The sequence below is a fragment of the Canis lupus genome, chromosome 12, assembly GCF_003254725.2.
Source record: "Canis lupus dingo isolate Sandy chromosome 12, ASM325472v2, whole genome shotgun sequence".
Taxonomy (NCBI): domain Eukaryota; kingdom Metazoa; phylum Chordata; class Mammalia; order Carnivora; family Canidae; genus Canis; species Canis lupus.
This window is the reverse complement of record NC_064254.1, coordinates 28716183-28738414: the sequence shown is the minus strand read 5'-3', so window position 1 is coordinate 28738414 and position 22232 is coordinate 28716183. Positions and strand designations below refer to the sequence as shown.

Sequence of the window (22232 nt, the reverse complement as noted above, 5' to 3'; positions counted from 1 at the left end):
AAGTAGATTTCTTGATTTTTCCCTATGTTCAAAAATTGAGAAATCTTTCCCTTAAATGTGCTGTAGATTAAACATTGTATGTACCCATTGACAAAATTTACTGTCATATAGGTTTTCCTGGGAGACCTTTTGTTATGTCTAAATTTAGTTATAGAAAACTAAAATTTTAGTAAAAGATTAGATTATATGAGAGATGAGAAACACTGCTGAAATACCAAATTCATTATTTTTCAATTGCAGCGATTACTTGAAATGGTTTTTAGATATAGTGAATAATTGAAGTAAGAAAAAATAACTGTCTTCAACATATACTAAGTCTTGACAAACTTTCCAAGTTTATTTAGGTGTTCATATTACAATTTTTACACGAAAGTTGGTATGTTTTTTTATATATTATTTTGGGGAAGTTTCTTTTAGTTCTTTCAGATTTTCTTAAATCCCAGTAATATTTACTTTAAAAATAAAGCAAAAAAAGAAAAGCATATACTTATATGGAATAATAGTTTACCATATTCTAAATTCTGCACCATTATCTTTATTGTTAAAACACTATTTTTGTAAGATTTTATCATTATTTAGGACATAGGTTTATAATAATTAAAATACAATAAGTCTTTAGTGTATGGTATTTTTCTCTTCATCATACAATAGCAAATTATGCATTTTTAATTTTTTTTAGTAGAAATTGAGAATTAAGAATACACAAGTCTTCATAGACTCTGGGCTTTGAGTATGGTTAGCTAGTAGTGTTTAATTTTTTCCTTATGTTATATTTAATCATCCCAGATTATATTGAAAAGATGCAAATAAAAAAGCAAAAGATATAGAAACCCAATATCTGGGAAGCATTGGTCTTTAGCACAGTTTGCATGAGCCAAATAAATGAGTCCGTGCACTCCTAAGAAGGCCCCTGAAACAAACAACATAGGAATATGGAGCAGGTGCTACAAGTGGGGACAGTCAATGAGTGCAGAATCTGCTGTCAGAGACACAGTGTCAAAATCTGAATAACAAAAAGAGGACAACCACATATGATGACATTATCCTGAGGAAACACACTTCACTGTGCAGCCTAGTCTTCTTCCACTTTTTTTAAAACCTATATAATTCCCCTCTTACAAGTAGACTATATATGCAGATAGTTTAACAGGTCTATGCATACTTAAAGTACAATAGTAATATAAAATTAAACACTCAAAAACTAAATACTCCTATTTAAAAAGGGCAGAAGACATAGATATTTTTCCAAAGAAGATATGCAGATTGCCAACAGACATGTGAAAAGATGCTCAACATCACCCATCATCAAGGATATACAAGTCAAAACCACAATGAGATATCACTTCACATCATTAGTCAGAATGGCTAAAATCAACAACAACAGGTGTTGGCAAGGATGCCGAATAAGGGGAACCCTCCTATACTGTTGGTGGGAATGCAAACTGGTGCAGCAACTGTGGAAAACAGTATAGAAGTTCAACAAAAAGTTAAAAATAGAATTATCCCATGATCCAGTAATTGCACTGCTAGATATTTATCCAAAGAATACAAAAATACTAATTCAAAAGAATACACGCATGATGTTTATAGCATTATCTTCAATAGCCAAATTATGGAAAGAGCTCACATGTCCACTGACTGGTGAACAGATAAAGAAAAAGTGGTATATGTGTATATATGTGTATATATATACATAATATAGTATATATAATATTCTATATATAATAGAATATTAATCAGCCATAAAAAGAATGAAATCTTGCATTTGCACAGACATGGATGGAGCTAGAGAGTATAATACTTAGTAAAATAAGTCAACCAGAGAAAGAGAAATGCCAAATGATTTTACTCATATGTGGAATTTAAAAAACAAAACAAACAAGTGATGGGGGGAGAAGAGAGAGAGAGGCAAACCAAAAAAACAGACTCTTATATATAGAGAACAAACTGATGGTTACCAGAGGGGAGGTGGGTGGGACAATGGGTTATATAGATGATGGGAATTAAGGAGGGCACTTACTGTGATGAGCACAGTGGTGTATGGAGGTGTTGAATCACTATATTGTGCACTTGAAACTAATATAACACTGTATGTTAACTAACTGGAATTAAAATAAAAACTTTAAAAAAAGAAAAATTGAAAAGCTTATTACAAGAAATGAAGAAAATGCATGCGTGTGTGTGTGTGTGTGTGTGTGTGCAGAGCACAAGAGGAATTGGATTGCAGAATAAGACTAATTAATTGTATTGCTTTCATAATTAAACCAAATCAACTGAGAGGACTTTCAAAGTAAACAAGATAATGGAAGGCATGCAAATTCAAACTTTCCAATATAATCTCTACAAAACAGTACAAACAAGGAGTAAAAAAGAAAATTATTAATCGCTTGTGTTTCTGTATATTTTACTTCCGGGTAATCTGAAGTTTTGGTGCTTCGTATTTTCTAGTCATGTTCAAGGAAGATTATTTATTTGATTTTTATATAGTGTATTAGAATACTTGACAAATCTGGAATAAAATTTATTGATTATATAATATCCAGTTAATTTCCTAACTTGATAATTTTAGTGAAGTAATGTAATACCTCGTTTTTATAAAAAGTACACACTAACATAATTGGGTTGATAAAGTGCAATATAATCACACATTTCAGAAAAAGCTAATAATATGTGCATATTTGTATAAATATATCATATATAAAGAGAGAATAATAAGATAGTCATAAAATGCTAATTATTGCTTCTTCTGGAAATGCTAATTTAACTTTGTAAGCAAATTCTAAAAGACCTCTCTAATTTAAGAAACATTACAACAAATACCCCTGCGGTAGAAAATGGTTACACATTCAAACAGTAAGGGATAAATATTTTTTTCTGAAGACATACAGGCACATATTGAGAAAACTTAGAGAATATATTTATAATATTTTAGCTGTAAGTTAAAGGGAAATAGCATTTGAAAAAAAATAATCTGTCCATGTCAAAGAGATGTTCTCCTTCTTAGAGGACTAAAAATTCTTCATTTACCTGAGATCCAAATAGAAAAATGGAGAAACAGATTCTCAATTGACTCTTCCCCAACAAGAGACTAGATCTCTATCAATCATTAATCTATCACCAAAGTATCAGACCCTGAAACTAAATTTCTAATCATTGTAGCCATTGATGGGAAATAACCTATTGGTTATAAACCAATACCATAGAGGAAACAAAAGTATTAAGAGGAAAATGAAAAAAAATTATCAAAGTTCTATTGTGGTTTTTGAATTCACTTCTGAGAGCTAGGAAAGATACATCTGGTTTTAAGCTGTCCATTATAGGTGCACTTTTTTGGTGACAAAATTTACTTACTCCTTTAAGGTAAATACACTGGGAATATTTCTGAAAGACCTCCAAAATGGTTAAAATGATATACGTTTTTTTAAACAGGTAAAATTATGACTTCCATACAAATCTGAAATGAATATGTGTTAAGGTTTTATTTAATTCATTTTTAATGAGGGATGCAGTAAAATATTACAGTCAGTTCAAACATGAGTCTAAGCAACTCACTGAAGTAGAAAAGACTATTTAGTGATACGAGAAAAAGTTTTTCCATGGATCTGGTTATCAGTAGAATCTGACTTCCACAGTATTAGTCAACATATAAGCAATGTCTAAAATTTTGATTCAAATTACATTAAAGATAGTGTAAAACAACTGAATAGTGGATGTTGATTTATTTAGCTTTTTACAAGGTATCTGTTTCAATCATAAATAAACTAAAAATGGCTGTTTAAAATGATTTAAATATAAATCAAAACAGAGTTTATTTTACCTTTGATAAAGGAATATATACTTTTAATATATACAGAAAAGCATAAAATGCAACCTTTAAAATGATTCTAATATTATAATGTGATAGACATTTACAAAATTCACTTTTTTTAAATTTATAGATGTGTGCAAAGGAATGCAGTTGTTTGAGTGAAGAAGACAATAAGAGATATTGGTGTCGATGTATTCCAAGATGGCTTGGCAAAATGTCTCTTGAAAATACAACTGATTATGAAGAAAGTGGGTGTCAACATGAAGTTCTTTATAAAGATGAAATTAATAAATCCAGGTATTTATATATAATTTGAACACAGAATATCACCTATTTATAGTTATAATTGTACTGACAAGCCATAATTGCTTTTTATAATGATTCAACATTCCATACATTTCTCAGTGCTCACCAAGAAAATGTATTTTGGAGGCATCTGGGTGGCTCAGTCAGTTAAGTGTTTGCCTTTGACTCAGTTTATGATCTTGGGGTCCTGGGATTGAGCACCATGTCCAGCTTGCTGCTCAGCAGGGAGTCTGCTTCTCCCTCTCCTTCTGCCTCTCCCCCTCGTGCTTTCTCTCTGATTTTCTCTTTCTCAAATAAATAAATAAATTCTGTTAAAAACCATATTTTCAATTCCCTTTATGGATTTCACCTATCTCTCATTCACCTCCCTACTGGCAACCACCAGTTTGTTCTCTGTATTTGAGTTTTGGTTTTGTTTTTGTTTGTTGGGTTTTTGTAATTGTTGTTTGTTGTTTTTTAATTTTGTTTAGGTGTTTCTTAAATTCCACATGTGAAATCATATGGTACTTGTCTTTCTCTGAGTGACTTATTTCTCTTGGCAATATACTCTCTAGATCAATCCATATTGTTGCAAGATTTCATTCTTTTCAATTGTTGAGTAATATTCTGTCATATATGTGTATATATGTGTATGTATGTGCATATATATGCACCACATCTTTCCATTTATTTATCAATGAACACTCATGTTGGTTCCATATCTTGAGTCTTATAAATAACGCTATTAAATATATAAACATAAAGGTACATATATTTCTTTGATTAGTGGTTATTGTTTTCTTGGGGTAAATATCCAGTAATGGAATTGCTGGATCATATGGTAATTCTATTTTTAAGTGTTTGAGGAACCTTTATACTGTTTTCCACAGTGGCTGTGCCAATTTGCATTTTCATCAACAGCGCATGAAGGTTCTGTTTTCTCCATGTCTTTGCCAATACTTGTTATTTCTTGTGTTTTTAATTTTAGCCTCCTAAACAATTTTATAGTAATTAATAATAATATTTTTGTTTAAACTGATTGGTATTTATATCTCAAACATATGCATATATAGTTATTATATATTATTTATATAATGTATATTCTATTATGTATAACAACATTAGCACAAAAAAAACAGGGGGATAGGAAAAGACATACAGTAATAATTTTTGTATATCATACTAGAATTAAATTAGTTTCTGATTAAATTTGTGGTAGATCTGATATGTTAATGTGTATATGTTAAACTGCAGAGCAACTATTAAGAAATTAACTCAAATAATGTAGTAAAAACAGCATTATAGATACCAAAAATTTGCCCTACAAAATGTTTACTTAATACAAAATAAGTAGTATCAAAAGAATAAAGATCTAAAAAGATACAATATATGGATAACAAAAAGGAGAATGGCAGACATAAATCCAACTATATTAAAAATAACATTTAAAAATGCATTAAAAATACTATCAAAGGCAAAGATTTTCAGGTTAGATAATTTCTGGATATAGACAGTATATACTTTCTATGGGACATACACCCTACATTTAAATGTACAAATGGGTTGAAAGTAAAAAAAAGTTAGAAAAAGATTCCATTCAATCAGCATCCATAAAAAGCTGGAGTATCCCTTTTAATATCAGACAAAATAGACTCTATTGTTTAATTTTTTTAAGATCTTTTGTTTATTTATTCATGAGAGACAGAGAGAGAGAAAGAGAGAGAGGCAGACACACAGGCAGAGGGAGAAGCAGGCTCTACGCAGGGAGTCTGAGGTGGGCTCTATCTCGGATAAGGATCAGGCAGGCCCTGGGCTGAAGGTGGTGCTAAACCACTGAGCCACCCGGGCTGACCACAATAGACTTTAAAGGAAAAGATGATTAATTGAGAAAACATACATTTTAAAATGATAAAGCAATCATGAGAAGATGTTGCAATTATAAACATGTACGCATTTAACAGAAACTCAAAATATATGAAACAAAAACTGACAGAATTGAAGAAAGATATGGCCAACAATAGTTGGAAACTTCAATACTCCACTTTCAGTAGTGATATAACATTTGGTAGATAACAAAAATAAAAAAAAATTGAAGAACACTATAAATCAACTAGAACTGGCAGATATCTATAGAATATTCCACTCAACTACAGCAGAATGGCATTCTTATCTAATGCACATAGAACATTTTCCAAGACAGAACATATGTTAATACAATCTGCAATATATTTAAGAGGATTTCAATACATTTTCTGACCACAATGGAATTAAATTAGGAATCAAAAACAATAAGCATTTTACAAACATATAAAAATTAAATAACACAGTCCACATAAATCAGTGAATCAAAAAGAAGTAAAAGGGACATTAGGAAATCATTTGAGATTAATTAAAATAAAGTTATGGCATGGCAAAAATCATAGGCCATAGGCAATGCAGCATTTAGAATCAAAATTATAGCTCTAAATACATATGTTAAAAACAAAAAAGATCTCAATCAATATCCTAAACTACCTTAACTTAATGGAAAAGGAGAAAATTAATTTAAAGCAAGCCAAAGGAAGAATATCATAAACTGTAGAGTGAAGTTAATTCATTAGAGTATAGGCAAACAATAGAAAATAACAGAACCAAAAGTCCGTTTTTGAAAGGATTAAGAAAATAAATAATCCTTACCTATGCTAAGAAAAAGAGAGAGAAGAATCAAATCACTAAAATCAAGGAAGAGTGATAAAACATTACTTAAATATCAAAAAGATTATAAGAAAACACTGTGAAAACTGTATATCCCAAAATGTAGGTAGCTGTGATGCAATGGGGATGCATTCAGAAAAATGTTATGATAACTATAAAATCCAGATAGTACCACTGTAAAAAAAAAACAAAAAACAAACAACAACAACAACAACAACAAAAAACAGTGGGCCAGAGCTTTGAGAAAAACTCATGTACATAGAGGATCTCAATATACAAGAAATTTGAAGAAATTTACCCATAATTTAATGGAAATACAGAGGATTCTTTAGTGGAAAGGTTTGGGGAAATGGTTCACTATAAGACCATAAATAAAACTGGATCACAACCCTACACTTTATGTAGAAGCAGACTCTGAATGTGTTCAGAAACCTAAATTAAAAGACAAAATTGTGGCATAACTGAAAACAATGTAGGGAGATATTTTTGAGGTTTGGGGATGGAAAACTTTAAAAATGAAATGAGCGGGATATAACTTTTTAGAAAAATAATGATAGCACTGTAGCAATGATAGTACTGTAATAATATTAAATTTAAGGATTACTTTATGATGAAAGACACTAACAATAACAATGATAATAATAGTGTTAACTGACGGTTGATAATCATAGACGTTTTTCTATTGAAATGTATTTTGTATAAGCACAGCTTACACAGCATAATGGAAATGAAGTATTTAACACAGTTTTGAGTATTACCACATTTTTACCCTAAAATGTTCAAAATAGTTTGTGGGAATTTAGAAAACCTTAATGGGGGAAAAAAAAATCTCACCAGCCATTTTGTATAGTTCTTGATAAGTATAGGATAGTAACTTCACAACACCAAGCCCAGACTCTGAAGTGTTCATAGCTTCAGCCATTTATGAAGTTTAAATTGATGCCCAAGTCACCAATCCCTACTTGCTATCAGAAATAGCATAACAAAGTGAAACCTATTCATTCATACATTTTTTATATATTTGAGTACTCTCTAATTGGAAAACATTGTGTAAACTGTGAAAATGATATTTGATATCTGACCCCAGGTATCCATAGATAAATTAATGTTCTCAGAACACATCTCATGGTTATTCTATATCATTTAGAAAGTAAATATCTTTTTATATTACTAAAATAACTATTATCTCCACTTTCTAAAGATACAAGTAGTTTGGGTTATAGCAATGAATTTTCTGGCTTTCTTTCTGAGATCTTTAAAATAAACCTGTTTCTTTTATGAGCTATTTTAAAATTTTTCACATTTTCCATGTAATGCTAAATTTAACCAAAACATTATTTTTCAGTTATAAGCAAAAGTTCTATTTTAAACTGCAAAATCTAAAAGTCCATGATAAAATAATGTAGTTTCAAAACCTATTTCTGTAGAGTCAGGAGGCTTATATAACAAATACAGCTTTAGTGATTTTGCCACAGAAATGTATTTTAATCATGGTTTTCTTAAATTACTTCTGAACCAGGAAGTCTGATCATTATTAACTTCTAAGACTACTTTAATTTTTGCCGTGATATGGATGACTTTTGTATTAAGAAGTTAAATGTCTTGTTTTGTGTTTGTTTTAAGATTTATTTATTTATTTATTTATTTTTGAGACAGAGAGCACTCACACACATGCACAGGTATGTGTAAAAGAGGGGAGGGGCAGAGGGAGAGAATCTTCAAATGGATTCCTCACTGAACATGGAGCCACAAGATCATGACCGGAGCTGAAACCAAGAGTCAGACAGACACTTAACTGACCAAACCATCTAGGCACTCCATTTTTTAATTTTGAATGTCCCATAAAAACTTATCTGACTCCCATACAGAACTTTTTTTTTTTTACATTTTACTTTCAGGGGGGAAAAAAAGGAAACAGTTAACTGCATATCAGTATGGCTTATTGTATGTTCCCATGTATGTGTATGTATGTATATATTTGGTTTTGGTTAGTCTTGATACTACTCAACTCTAGTGACTGAATGCTTTTGTGTAATGCATTTACATGCATTTTTTTCCTTTTTATTGCCTCCTGAAAAATGAGATAACCTTGCTTCTTTAAGCTTTATAGTAAAGATATATGGAGGTTATTAATTCATTTAAGCAATTCTAAAGTAGATACCATTGTAATTTCCATATCCATGACAAAAGTTAATTATAATAACTTCATGAAAGGACATGCTTTTGTATAATTAAGTTTCAACTACAGTATGGGTTGAAACTTAGCTAGTGTATTCATTAATTATCTCCCATGCATCTTTTTTTTTTTTTAATTTTGGGTGCAAACCAATGCATATGTTATGATATAAAGTCAAAGTTTGACTCTATTATAGCTTCAGGCTCTATGACTTTTCATGCTTTAATTTCATATGTCAAACAATAAAAATGTATGCATGTTATATGATTTTGTGCTACCTGGACCAGATTTTTTATTTTACTTCATTATATCTAAATAGCTTTTTATAGGTCTAACCTTTTTGCATTACTTTTCAAATTATCTCCTAAGACTTGGAATTTCATGAAGCTGTTTATTCAGAACCTTTAAGATGACCTTTCTCTTGAGCATAATTCAATTTTAAAATACACTTGATGATTATATAGTCAAACAGTATTAATGGAGCATCCACTGTATATCAGGCATATGGATCATAAGATTTAGAGTAATAGGTAGAGTGATATATTTAATTTCATCTCTTCCCAGAATATTTTTCCATTAAAAAACTAAATGATGAAAAAATTTAAATCACAATATTTATATATGAAGTCATATTTTCAACTGACATATTTTTGCTTTGTTCTTTCAATCTTGTCTCAAATTTAAGTGCAATTCAAAGTGGCTTATTTAAAAATAAAGTTGGCTTATTTAATAATAAAGTTAGTAATACATTCATGAACAATTCATTTTCTCATAGTGAGAGTTCTATGAAATTTTAAGAACATTTTAAAATTATAAATAATATATATGGACCCCTATAATTTTCTTGACTTTCTTTTTTAACAAAAGTGATGCACTTGTCACTGAAAATCTTTCAATTTAATAGCAATTTGTCTTAGCACTAGGTATTCATTTATACACATATACCAGCACTTACATGCATATTATTAATTGGGATGATAAAATGCTCCACAAACTTGTACAAGATTGGGTGAGTGCTTTAGTAAACTGGAGAAATTTATTTAGGTCAATGATTTTCAAAGAGACGTTCTTGTATTCTGGGGACATTTTGAATTCTAGGGTCATTCTAATTCAGTATAATTGGTTGAAACAGCTGGCATTTAGCAGGTAAGTAGTGGATGATGAATGTTAAAAATATTTCAATGCACAGAATGGTTCCATGAACAACAACAAGAAGTGTTCCATGGTATGTACAATTTCCAAAAGTCCCAACATCCATTAATGTGGCTATAAAACCGTTTTATAAATATCTGGAGCCAATATATTAACTTCATTTTACACACTGATATAAAATATTTTTATAAAATTTTAATAATTATTGGATTTTCCAGGAGTGAAACTTTCTTGTTAATCAAGGACATATTATGCTTTATTCAGAAATTTATTAGAATTTGTTAACTATATTGGAAAATCATATCATCCTACTTGAATTTCAGATAATAAACTATTATAATCAGTCTCCATTTATAGCTGCTATTGCCTGTGTTTAATAACTTTATTTCAAGTAAACATTTGCATATGTAAGGCTGGAAGCAGACTTACTTGCCCAGTAATGAACACATTTAATCCTCTTTTATGAAACAGATGTAGTACTGATAATTTTAAAGATGAGAAAGCTAGGGAAGAAAAACTTCTAAATAAGAGAAGAATTAGAACCAAGGTTCCCTTTCCAAGGCTGGTGCTTTGAATATTTCAAAACATCAACTATACTGACTGCCATTAACAATCTCAGTGATCCTTGGCAAATTGCATTAAATGGCTAAGTTTCTCACAACTACAAGAAGAAAGGTTTGAACTAATTGACCTTTAACATTCCTGCTGGCTCCAAACACCTACCATCATATAAATTTATGAGTGTAATGACTTGAGTTCAGTAGGTTAATTTTCACTAATAATAACAAGCAAAGTAATTTGACATTGCTCTTCTCAACTCATTGACATGTTTATATGATTATCTTAAGTGCCCTTTGAAGAGTTGGCAAAGGATACTTTAAAATCACAACACTTTACTTTAGACCAAAGATTATCTCTGATTTAGGTTTCTTCCTCACCTTAGGCATTCTTTTTCTGATGCTTTATGTGTATGTATATACAATATTAAAAGGAATAAATGCGTGCATATCACACAGTGTATAATCATATTAAAATGGCATCTCATAATCCACTTTACCAAAGGTGGTGCCTAGCCTATAGAATAGACTAAAAAATGTTCAATATTTTTAGGTCAATGCCAGTCATATAGAAAATGCAAATATATATTTATGGAATGAATATAGAAATGAATGAATGAATACTATCAATAGAAACTATTATTAATTAAAAATCCATTTTTCTTTGGCATGAGTTTAAATACTTTAAACTTGTGAGCACCTCAGCCTATTGATAGCGAGGCTGAGACACTCACCTACAAGCTGGGAAAGCCTGGAGCACTCACTTGCCTGTTCAGGCTTCTGCGGAGCCCTCACAGGCATTTCCCCAAGGTGGTGTTGTTGCAGGACTGTCCCCTGTGGTTTTCATTATGATTGTAAGATGCACCTTGGCATGAATCATCAGGGAGCTTTGAAAAAACAAGCTTTTTCTTTGTAACCACAGGTTCTGGCAGGCACAGGGGAAGCCACACAAAGAGGTTGCATCTCAGGTAAAGAGAGAGAGGACTTAGAGTTGTGGTTTTATTGACTTGGAGGTACCTGGGGTTTCTTTCTATGCTGGTGAATATAAAACACCCCAGCCATTGGAAATTAAAGAGCAGGAAGGGAAAAGCAGGGTTACACAAAAGATCTATCTAGATCTTATCTAGATCAACCAGGGTTTTCCAGAAAAGGGGAACTTCAGGTGGATCGGCCTGGCCCTTTATCTAGTTGTATAGCTGACAGCGTGTATATTCAAGGTAAATATCTTTGAAATGAATGCCTTGACAAGCAAAAGTTTAGGTCGGGCACTAATATTGCAATCGAAAAAGCTAATTGTCAGGCACTCACACTGCAAATTTTCACAAAAATCCTGACAAACACAGGAACACTAACCTTGTTATTTAGCCTCAGGAGAGTTAATGCCACTGTCCTAGGTTATGTAGCAATTAAGTGGCAGGACCTGTGTTTGAGTCTACGCCTGTCTTCTGCCAAAGTTCTTTTCACTCGTTCTTCACAATGAACAAAAATTAAGTTTTGTCAAATATGAACATTTTCTATAAGAACAATTTCAAAAGTGAGCCCCACAACCATATTTATTGTACTGCTACCCTGTGTATTTAAGTAAATATGTGATAAATCTTTAAATGATATGACTAATTGGACTTTTTTTTGGGGGGGGGGTATTGCATGTTGTAGATGCAGCATTTCTTTTGTTTACATGGATCGGTTCTATATGCTCAGTGTTGAGGATTGCTTAGAAAACCAGAATACATCAGTGTATGGCCTCTGCTTTGTCCATTTGCACAACTGCAACTGTAGCTGTCTGCAAATATATGAAAGAAACATCTGTGAAATAGAAACTGAAGATTGTAAATCTGTGCCCTGCAAAAATGAAGCAACCAGTATATATTTAAGTGGCTATTTCTTCTGCAAATGTCTCCCAGGATTTACAGGCAAGTATTTCTGAGAAATCACATTCCCTAGTGGAAAATGTTAATACATTTATTTAATATATCTCAAATGTATCTAATGATTGGGTATTGTAGCCTGCTTTTTCATTTAACAAAGTAAAAATATCTTCACTAAGACTAATAGGATTGTTTCTTTGGGCAGTTACATTGCTGACTACACAGCTTTGGCTCATGCAAATGAGGCTAAAAAGGCCAGGCTGAACCATAGAGAGCATGATATATATGTCAAAGGTCTGAGGAGAAAAACAGGCAACCTTAACCTCCCAATAATTTTGCCTAAACAGCGTCAGTATTGCCCTTCAACCTCTTTCTTGGCTGCCAAGCACACTGAGTGCTTAGATGAAAAATAAAACTTAATTTCAGTATTTTCCAGGTCAGTTTAATGCTCCATTAGTAAGATTAAAAAAACTCCATAAAACCACAAACATACTATATCCTCTGTAAAGTCATAGAAGATGATATTCACAGTGGCTATGTAGTAATAAGTCATCTTTTGATATAAGAATATCAAAAATTAAACATTCAAATTTATGTTACTTGAGATTTTATGCTTGGTCTTACATTAAAATGATTGTTAACAATAATTTCAAAACTTCCTTAATTGCTTTATAGAAAGCAGTATGGAGGCCACACAGAAGAAAATAATACTGTCACTTTTAAATTACACAAACTTTAAGTAAAATGATGAAAAAAAAGTTCTATGCAATCTGATATACCCTTTAATTAAGCAGACCCAACTCTAAATGTTATTTGGATTTCCATCTTAAAATGAAAATTATCTTTACCTATTTGATATTTAAAGTAATATCTTGAAGGTTTTGGAGGCAATTTAAAACAATAAGGTCCAAGAATAGAGGGGCAGTATTACTGGAATAAATGAATGGCCATTCAGATTATTTTTTTATTTTTTATTTTTTTTTCTTTCAGATTATTTTTTAAATGAAAAGAATATTTGTGTGAATTCTGGTAAGCTTGCTAAAAAGTTTGTCCCATTACTTCACATTGCAAAAATGTTCTTAGTAAAAATAAAATAGCATAAAATGTACTAGTATTATTGAAACATAAGTATCTGCCTAAGGGAAAAAAGTACATATAGACACCTGTTTTGTAAATGTAGGATATCCTCCAAAATTCAGTGAAAATATAATATTAACCATGAACTGTACATAAAATGGAATAAAGAATGGAATTTAAGTCTTCCTAAAACCATGACTAAGAGAAAATGTCCTCTGATATCTGTGTTTGTATGTACATATGTATATGTGCACACATAATCAGCACACTATCATTTTATATATCAAGATTGTATACTGGCTATAAATTATATGACCATTAAATATCATACATACACTAGATAGTTCAACCACGTGGTGTAGTACTTACCATTGATATATAGTAGAAAATTGATATGACTCACTTTTCAGCTGGGAGTAAAAAATTAAACCCAATTTATGATTTACAAAGGATTTATTAGGAAGGTCTATATCTTCTATGAGGTCTCTTTCTACAGAATTGTAAAGAACTCTGTGGGTTTCCTCATATCTAAATAATCAGTCTAGTTTTAAGTTCTTCATGCAGTGAAATGTGAAGAAACTCATCAGTCTAAATTTTCTGAAGGGTGCAGAAATAATCCCACTGAAAGCAAAAATATTTTGGGAGCAATTTAAAATCAATGCTCCTTTTCTTCTCCACTCTTTCCTCTGTCTGGTCTCTGCCTATGTCATCAGTTCTCTCTCCCTTCATCTGGATTTTTCTTCTATCCAGTGTCTCTTCTTCTACCTAATTTCTTTTCCCTTTATTTTTTATTTATCTTTTCCCTTTGCATCTGGTTTCTACTTCTCTTTTCCCCTTAACCTAGTTTTATCACCTCCATCTATGAACTCGTGTGTTTCCTATAACATCAAAAAGGTGTTACCATACCATCTATATAAAGTGTAATTACTTCTTTTTTTAATCCTATCATCTTTTGTGGAAATTTTAGCCTTATATGCAAACTTCTAGGTTAAATGTTATCCCTGTATATTTATCCCAGGAGATCACAATTTTAATGGTCATGAGAATCACCTGGAGATCTTGTTAAAGCTCAAGAGTGTCAGCCCTACCTCAGGTGTTTCTCATTCAGGAATTCTAGGGCTCAGTAGATCTGGGTGATGCTGATGCTGCTCATCATGAACCACATTTAACCACTCTTCTAACTCATTATTCATGAGGAAGGTGTGTATGGATATGAAAATGTAAAGTTGAAAATGTAAAATTCAACTTCCAGTGTGGACGGTCATTTGGCACAGCATGAGGAACCCATCTAGTCTAATCTCTTAGTGACCACTAACTCCTGGAGTAAGGTGATAGATACCATCATATGATAAGGCCATATACTTGCATAGATCTTAAATGGTTTAAATTTAATTCCAGTGCTATTATCTGAAGTTCTCCAGAACTGGGAAAATCTGGGAGTGGGGGCACCTGAGTGGCTCAGTCAGTTGAGTGGCCACCTTCAGTTCAGGTCATGATCCTGGAGTCCTGAGATGGAGCCTGGAGCCCCATGTTTATCAGGGCTCCCTGCTCAGTGAGGAGTCTGCTTCTCCCTCCCCCTCTGCTCCTGCTCTCTCAAATAAATGAATACAATCTTTAAAAAAAATAAAATAAATGAATACAATCTTTAAAAAAAATAAAATAAATGAATACAATCTTTAAAAAAAATAAAATCTGGGAGTAATTCCAGTGGATTTTTAAGGCAACAGCCTTTTTGCAATTCTCTTGTTATTTGTACCTATGATATTTTATTGATAGAATCATAATTTATTTTTTTAATTTTTTTCCTTGTCAGTTTGAGACTTTCGACTTTGCTGGTTTCTAAAATTTTTTTTTTTTAATTTTTATTTATTTATGATAGTCACACAGAGAGAGAGAGAGAGAGAGGCAGAGACATAGGCAGAGGGAGAAGCAGGCTCCATGCACCAGGAGCCTGACATGGGATTCGATCCCGGGTCTCCAGGATTGTGCCCTGGGCCGAAGGCAGGTGCCAAACTGCTGAGCCACCCAGAGATCCCGTCTAAAATGTTTTATAGTCAAAATAAGATCTCTAAGCTAATATGATAAATTCTTATATGGAATTATCTTTGTCTTTATTTCAAATATTTTGGGTGTCTCCTGCTTTTGACTTAAGTAACCAAATTCTTCTTTTCTGCCTCTTATAGTTGTCTTGGTAACAGGGAGAGTCTAGGTAGCTCTTTGTTTAGGAGGAGGATCCAAGTTGTCCTATACAATTAGGCCTAGCTTTTCCATGTTTAAAATGGCCCTGAGCTAAGCCTCCTTGATAGCCTGCCTTCTTTTCAACTGATTTACATAGTAAGGGCCCTTATCTTAAAAGCAAACTCCTTCTCTACTATAGTCTTATATACTGCAAATTTGACTTCCACGGCTCTGTGGTTCTCTACCCTCCCAGATGACAATGTTCTTTTCTTTTTAAAGTCTTAGTTACCTTGGCAATAGAAACATTTTCAAATCCCGTGCATTTTTTACACACCTCCTTTACTTCTGTTAATTCCTATTCCTGTAGAAATTCAAGAGTGTGTTTCAACCAAATTTGTGCTTCAGCTGGAACCCGGGTTCCTTTATATACTCTCAATTATTGATGCCTGACTGTCAATGTCTTAATATACTAGCTTATTTCTCAGATGGCAGGCCCAGTTTGAGGTAGTATGAGTATATGCATACCTTAGTACTTCTGTGAGTCTGTTCTTTTTGACAGAGCACATTGAGGTCCATGGAAAGCCTACTTCATTCCTAATTGTTTTTCTGATAAACCTGGAACTGACAGAAGAAAGTCAAAGAATTTTATGAATCCATTTTCCCTAATCGAGTCATGCATATTTTATTTTGATTCTCCTCAAAGCATTCTCTCTCTCTCTCTCTCCTCCGAAAGCATTCTAAAAGTCCCTAAAGGACAGAAATAAAAGATATTATACAAAGAGAAACACTCTGGGCACACTCCTACTTCTATAGTCAGGAAAGCTAAGTCCCTGGTGTTTGGTGTCTATCACACATTTACTTGAGTGATCGCTTAGACTATCCCATCCACTCAAGAACTGAACTATTTTACACTGTGTGTTAAAAACTGACACCATTGGCTGGATTTACCAAAACGTACTTCCGCCCTTGTCTCTCTACTTTGTCTCTCTACTTTGAATAGAGGCTGAATTAATTTGGCCTTCATAATCATCAATTCTGTTATGACATCACAAATATTCTTACAGAAAATAAATTTACAGAGTATTTCATTTTGTATTGTGATCATTTCAAAGCACACAAATATCAACCTCAATTTTATATATTATGTAGTCGATTTTTATTTCATATATATTTTCTTATTTAATATATAACTGAGAGGAAGAATTAGGAGCTATTATATAAGCCTGGTGCTTATATTCATGATTTTCTCTAAATTTCACTGTGACAGTATAAGTCCTTCTCCAAAGAGATGTTTCATGTTTGTTTGAATTTAGTCACTGAGGTTGTGTCTTAAATTCACTATTCCTTTTTTCATGTATATCCTCTAAGCCAGCATGTTCAGGCTTTCATTGGAGCTGCATACACATCCTCTCTTCATAAAAGCTCCATCACCTTTTGTGTATGCCCAGAGCTTTTGAGACATATTATAGGATCATGTCAAACTCAGCATCATATTCAACCATATTGGATTATTTTTTAAACCATGTTAGATCTTTAGCCAGGACAGATCTATAATCAAGGGAGGGACAGGGTCTCACAGCTTCAGTATATTGTGAATTTGGCTTCTCACAGAAATGGGCCTGGTTTCTCCAGCAACATAACATAATTCTTTTAGTAAACCCAAAAGACATATCACCAGGGATGTGATTTGTCTCTAGTACAGACATATGGGCCATTCTGCAACATAGAACAATCATCCCTAAATTCCCAGAGGTGAGCTTCAGAAATGCTTTTTCTTTTTGTCTTTGTCAACTCCCTACTTATGTCATGGGAAAAAACAACCTCTATTATAGAAAATTAAAATTGGATTTCATGTGTATATATATTTGAATTATAAATTCTTTTACTTACATATAAATTATGAATATCACTGTATCAGCAAGATAGATATATGTTCTCACTTTAAAGAGCTTCAGAGTATTTGCTTAAATGAATGCACCAAACCTGAAATAGAATTGCTAGATCCAAGGAAATATATATGGATTTTTTATTTGATTGTTTTTGTTTTTGTTGTTTTGTACAACAGAGTTCTCCATCCATATTCACCAGCAGTGTGTAAATGAATGTACTTTCTTCTTACACATTCACAACACTAAGTATTAAATTTTATTTTTTTTTCCCAATGTGATATGTAAAATTGTATCCCATTTTGATTTTTACTTCCTGGAGAAATAAGTAGGGTTGAGTGTGTACAATGTGAAATTCTTTCATTTGGAATAATTTTATAGGTTCGTTCTTTCTTTTTTATTTTAAGCTCAATTAGCTAAAATAATGTATTATTAGTTTCAGAGGTTGAGGGTATTATGTAAGACTGATGTATCCTTTTTATCTAATTGAAAGTCTCTTATTTAGTTCTCGCAATTCTTTATAATTTAAAGGCAGTTTCACTTATTTCTAGAGAGAATTGTATTATCTGAAAATAAGAGTAGTTTTTCTCTCTTTTTTTAATTTCCTTATTTGGTCTTATGATAATATTAATACTATTTTATCACATTTTTGAGATTAAGTACAATACTAATGTTATAGTGGACATCATTTTCTTGTTCCTGAATTTCATGGGACTTTAGATTATGTTACCATTCTACATGGTGTTGGCATGATATTAAATAGATAATAAAGAAGGTGGAATCTTTCTATTTCTAATTTAAATATCTTAAGCATAGGAGCTGAAGTAATAACTTTGCATAATAGCCATTTAGTAGAGTAACATTTACTTTTATAATTTTTAAATACTTTTGAATATATACATGCACTCACAAATTGATCTTTTGTTTTTAGAAGGTTTGTTTTCAGTCTTACACTTTTATGCTTATTTTTTACAAAGACAAGGAAAACATTCCTTTTTACCCTGAAATACTTAAAATAAAATGATTTGAAAGCATGCAAAAATCCCTTAGAATTTTTTAATAGTTAACAAGATAAATAGTACTCTTAGGAAGATTAGTTCTTATCAATTTCCATCAGTTTCCAGGGTTTTATTGAGTCAATTTACTAATTTATACGAGTTGATTTAATTAGTAATATTAATGGTTTCAAATTTCAATTGTCATATTCTAATAATTTTATCTGACAATGTTAATTTCTCAAATTTTTTCCGATTTTTAAAATATATAGATGTGTTGTCTGAGTTTTCTGATTAGCCAGAGTTTAATAAATTGTTATTTTCAAGGAACTTATTATAATTCTCAAGTTTTCAGATTTATATTTAGTATTTTATACATTTAACAATGGAATTCCTTTCTTTAGCTTTAGGAAACATCACAAGGTCTCGCTCTCTCTATTCTTTAATTTTTGTTTCTTTGTTAAACTTTAACTTATTTTGTATTTAATTTTTATTTATTTATGATAGTCACAGAGAGAGAGAGAGAGGCAGAGACACAGGCAGAGGGAGAAGCAGGCTCCATGCACCGGGAGCCTGACGTGGGACTCGATCCCGGGTCTCCAGGATCGCGCCCTGGGCCAAAGGCAGGCGCTAAACCACTGCGCCACCCAGGGATCCCTTATTTTGTATTTAATGATGAACTTTTGAGCTACAGATTTTATTCTGGCTATTATTTTATCTGTATTTTAGAAATTTGATATATGGGTTTTTGTCTTTTTTTTTTTAATTTTCACTGCTTTCTAAGTAGACTTATTTCAGGCTTGATTTCCAGCTTTATGAATCAATATGGCATTTGAAGATAAGATTTCTAAGTTAGTTGGCAATTTTATGTATTCTTTAGTTATTAATTTCCAGGGTTACTGCATCATTAAAACAAAATAGGGTCATCAATAACTGCTTTTTGGTATATTTTTGCTTTTTATTTTAAAATCATAGAAAAATGAAAATTTTTTTTATGTTTCCTAATTGTAGAGGATTATTAGTGGCTACTGGGAGAATCAAGGGAAAGTTGCTGAGAAAAATCTCTACTCTCAGGGATTTTATAATTTGTTATAATTTATTGTAATTTGTTAGTGTGTGCATTGAGAGCAAAAGTAATTAATGTTGGGTTCATACTGGCTTAACATATAATAATTCTTTTAGAATAGTAGTTGGATATTAGAAATAACAATATGTGTTTAATTATTTAATTTTTTTTCCTATGGTTTACATATAAGATTGGGAAAATAATTTCGAGATTTTTTCAGAAAAAAGATTTTTAGGTACTACCTCAAGTGTAACATATTTGAATGTTTGAAGGTAGTGTTGAAGAACAAATATGTTTCAGCAATCTGTACAGCAGACTCCCACATGGTTTTGATGTGAATCCAAAATGTTGGATTCACTTCCCTATATGTTTTCACAGATATGAACATATACATACACATATATAAATGTGTATACATATGTATACATGCAGTATAAATAAGTTAGAGGCCCTTGCATCAATTGTTTCTTTAGTAATTTCCAAGTAGTTCTAAAATTTGCCTTTTTTTTAAATGTTATTTATTTATTCATGAGAGACAGAGAGCGCGCGCGCGAGAGAGAGAGAGAGAGAGAGAGAGGCAGATACAAGCAGAGGGAGAAGCAGGCTCCATGCAGAGAGCCTGATGTGGGACCGGATCCCAGGACTCCAGGATCACACTGGGCCAAAGGCTAAACCACTGAGCCACCCAGGGATCCCCTAAAATTTGACTTTTTAATTTGAGCTATGTTATATATCTCAAACTATGTTATGTTAAACCTATGTGAAGTGTTCCCAGAACTTCAGTTTATAATTCATACTTTCATAAAATAAACCTATTTTCCTATTTAAAACATATTTCAAGGACACTGTTTGATATTACCTTTGTCTTTATATTTTATTTAGAGATTTTAGTCCACTTATATATAATTTATATTTATATATAATTATTTTGTACTTGGGTTTAAATATATCTCTACAATATTTGTTTTACATTTGTTTCATTTGTTCTGTTACATTTTTTTCTCCCTTCTGTATTGTTTTGTATGGATGAAGTATTTTCTTATTCCATTTATTCCCCTACTAAGTTGATGTTTACATATACTTTTACTATTCTTAGATGCTCACCCTACAGATTACAATATTTTAATTAGTTTAGCATATTTTAATGTAATTTAGTACTTGTACCACATTCCAGAAAATGTGTAGGCTTTACACACTTTTACCACATTTAACCGTCCAAATACATGCATATTTTTGAATATGTTGTTTTGCATATACTTAAAACTGCACAAGACATTATTATTATCATTTATATAGACAGTATATATTTAGATTTACCTGCATTTTGCTCTTTTGTTGTTATTATCTCCTTCCTATGTCTCCAGGCTTCCAATGGCTTTCTCTTATCATGTGTATGATAATCACCAGTTAGCATAGGCTTTCAAGCATTTCTGCTGTGATGAATTCTCCATTTTCTGTTTATCTGAATGTAATTTCCTTTCACACTTATACTTAAAAGATCTCTTATACTAAGATCAGTAAATGAGTTAAATGAATGAATGAACTGTGACTACCAATTAATGTCTTGGCAGTGATATATTTAAATATGTAAGTCTTTAAAAAATGCATAAGTCTTTAGTGATTGTATATATATACATACACACCCATGCATATACATATATGTGTATGTATGTATTTATCTGTCATCTATATGTCTGTCATGTGATATTGCTTGTCTTAGATCTTTTACTCCTCTTTATCTGTTCTTATATTTTATTTTATAATGCACATTATGGCACTGAAAATTTAGCAAAGGCTCAGGCAGCTAAGATACCAAATGTTTCACATGAATCATGCCACAACTTGAGCCAGGTCTTTACTTATAACATTCTCATAAGCAAGTTCGAGGTACATACTGATTATATTCTAAAGAACAGAAAATGGGTGTGAGATAAAAATATTTAACAAATTAAGACATTTAAATATCTTATGGTAATTATTCTGTCACAGAAATCTCCTTTAATTAAACAATTAATATACATTTAGTCTTGTTAATAATATACTGCTCTATTCCTATCTTGTCCACTTGAAATACTGCTGAAACCAAGGGAATTATGATGGGTATTATATTTATGTTTACATTGATCCTTAGGTTTTGAGCTTACTGAAGGCTCATCCAACCAAATAGAAGACAGGATCCATAGACACATATTTTAGAGAGAATATTAAAGAAAAGGCTGTGGGAAAGAGGATGGTTATTCTTTAATCTGGAAGATTCTTATTCTGTTCTTTTGGAGTTATATTTAAACTTCTTCAAAAATAGAGAAAAAAACAGATAATATACAGAACTTTTAAAATGGCAAATGAATTGCAGCCTCACAGAAAGTAGTGTCTGTCATTAGGATTAGATGGGAGCTTTTTAGCTTTAGTATAATACCTTTGCTTTCAGATTCCGCTTTCATTCTAAATTGTGGTTTCCCCTAAACTTATTAAAATGCAAACGCTGTGTAA

At 31.6% G+C, this 22232-nt stretch overlaps 1 protein-coding gene across 1 annotated transcript in view; it reads left to right on the top strand.

Annotated features, from left to right (window-relative positions):
• EYS (eyes shut homolog) overlaps positions 1-22232 on the top strand; it is a 1522493-nt gene that overhangs the window by 157159 nt on the left and 1343102 nt on the right. The window contains exons 8-9 of the mRNA XM_025419151.3: positions 3939-4105; positions 12329-12585. Of these exons, the coding sequence (XP_025274936.3) occupies positions 3939-4105; positions 12329-12585 (424 nt within the window). The remainder of the gene's footprint in view (positions 1-3938; positions 4106-12328; positions 12586-22232) is intronic.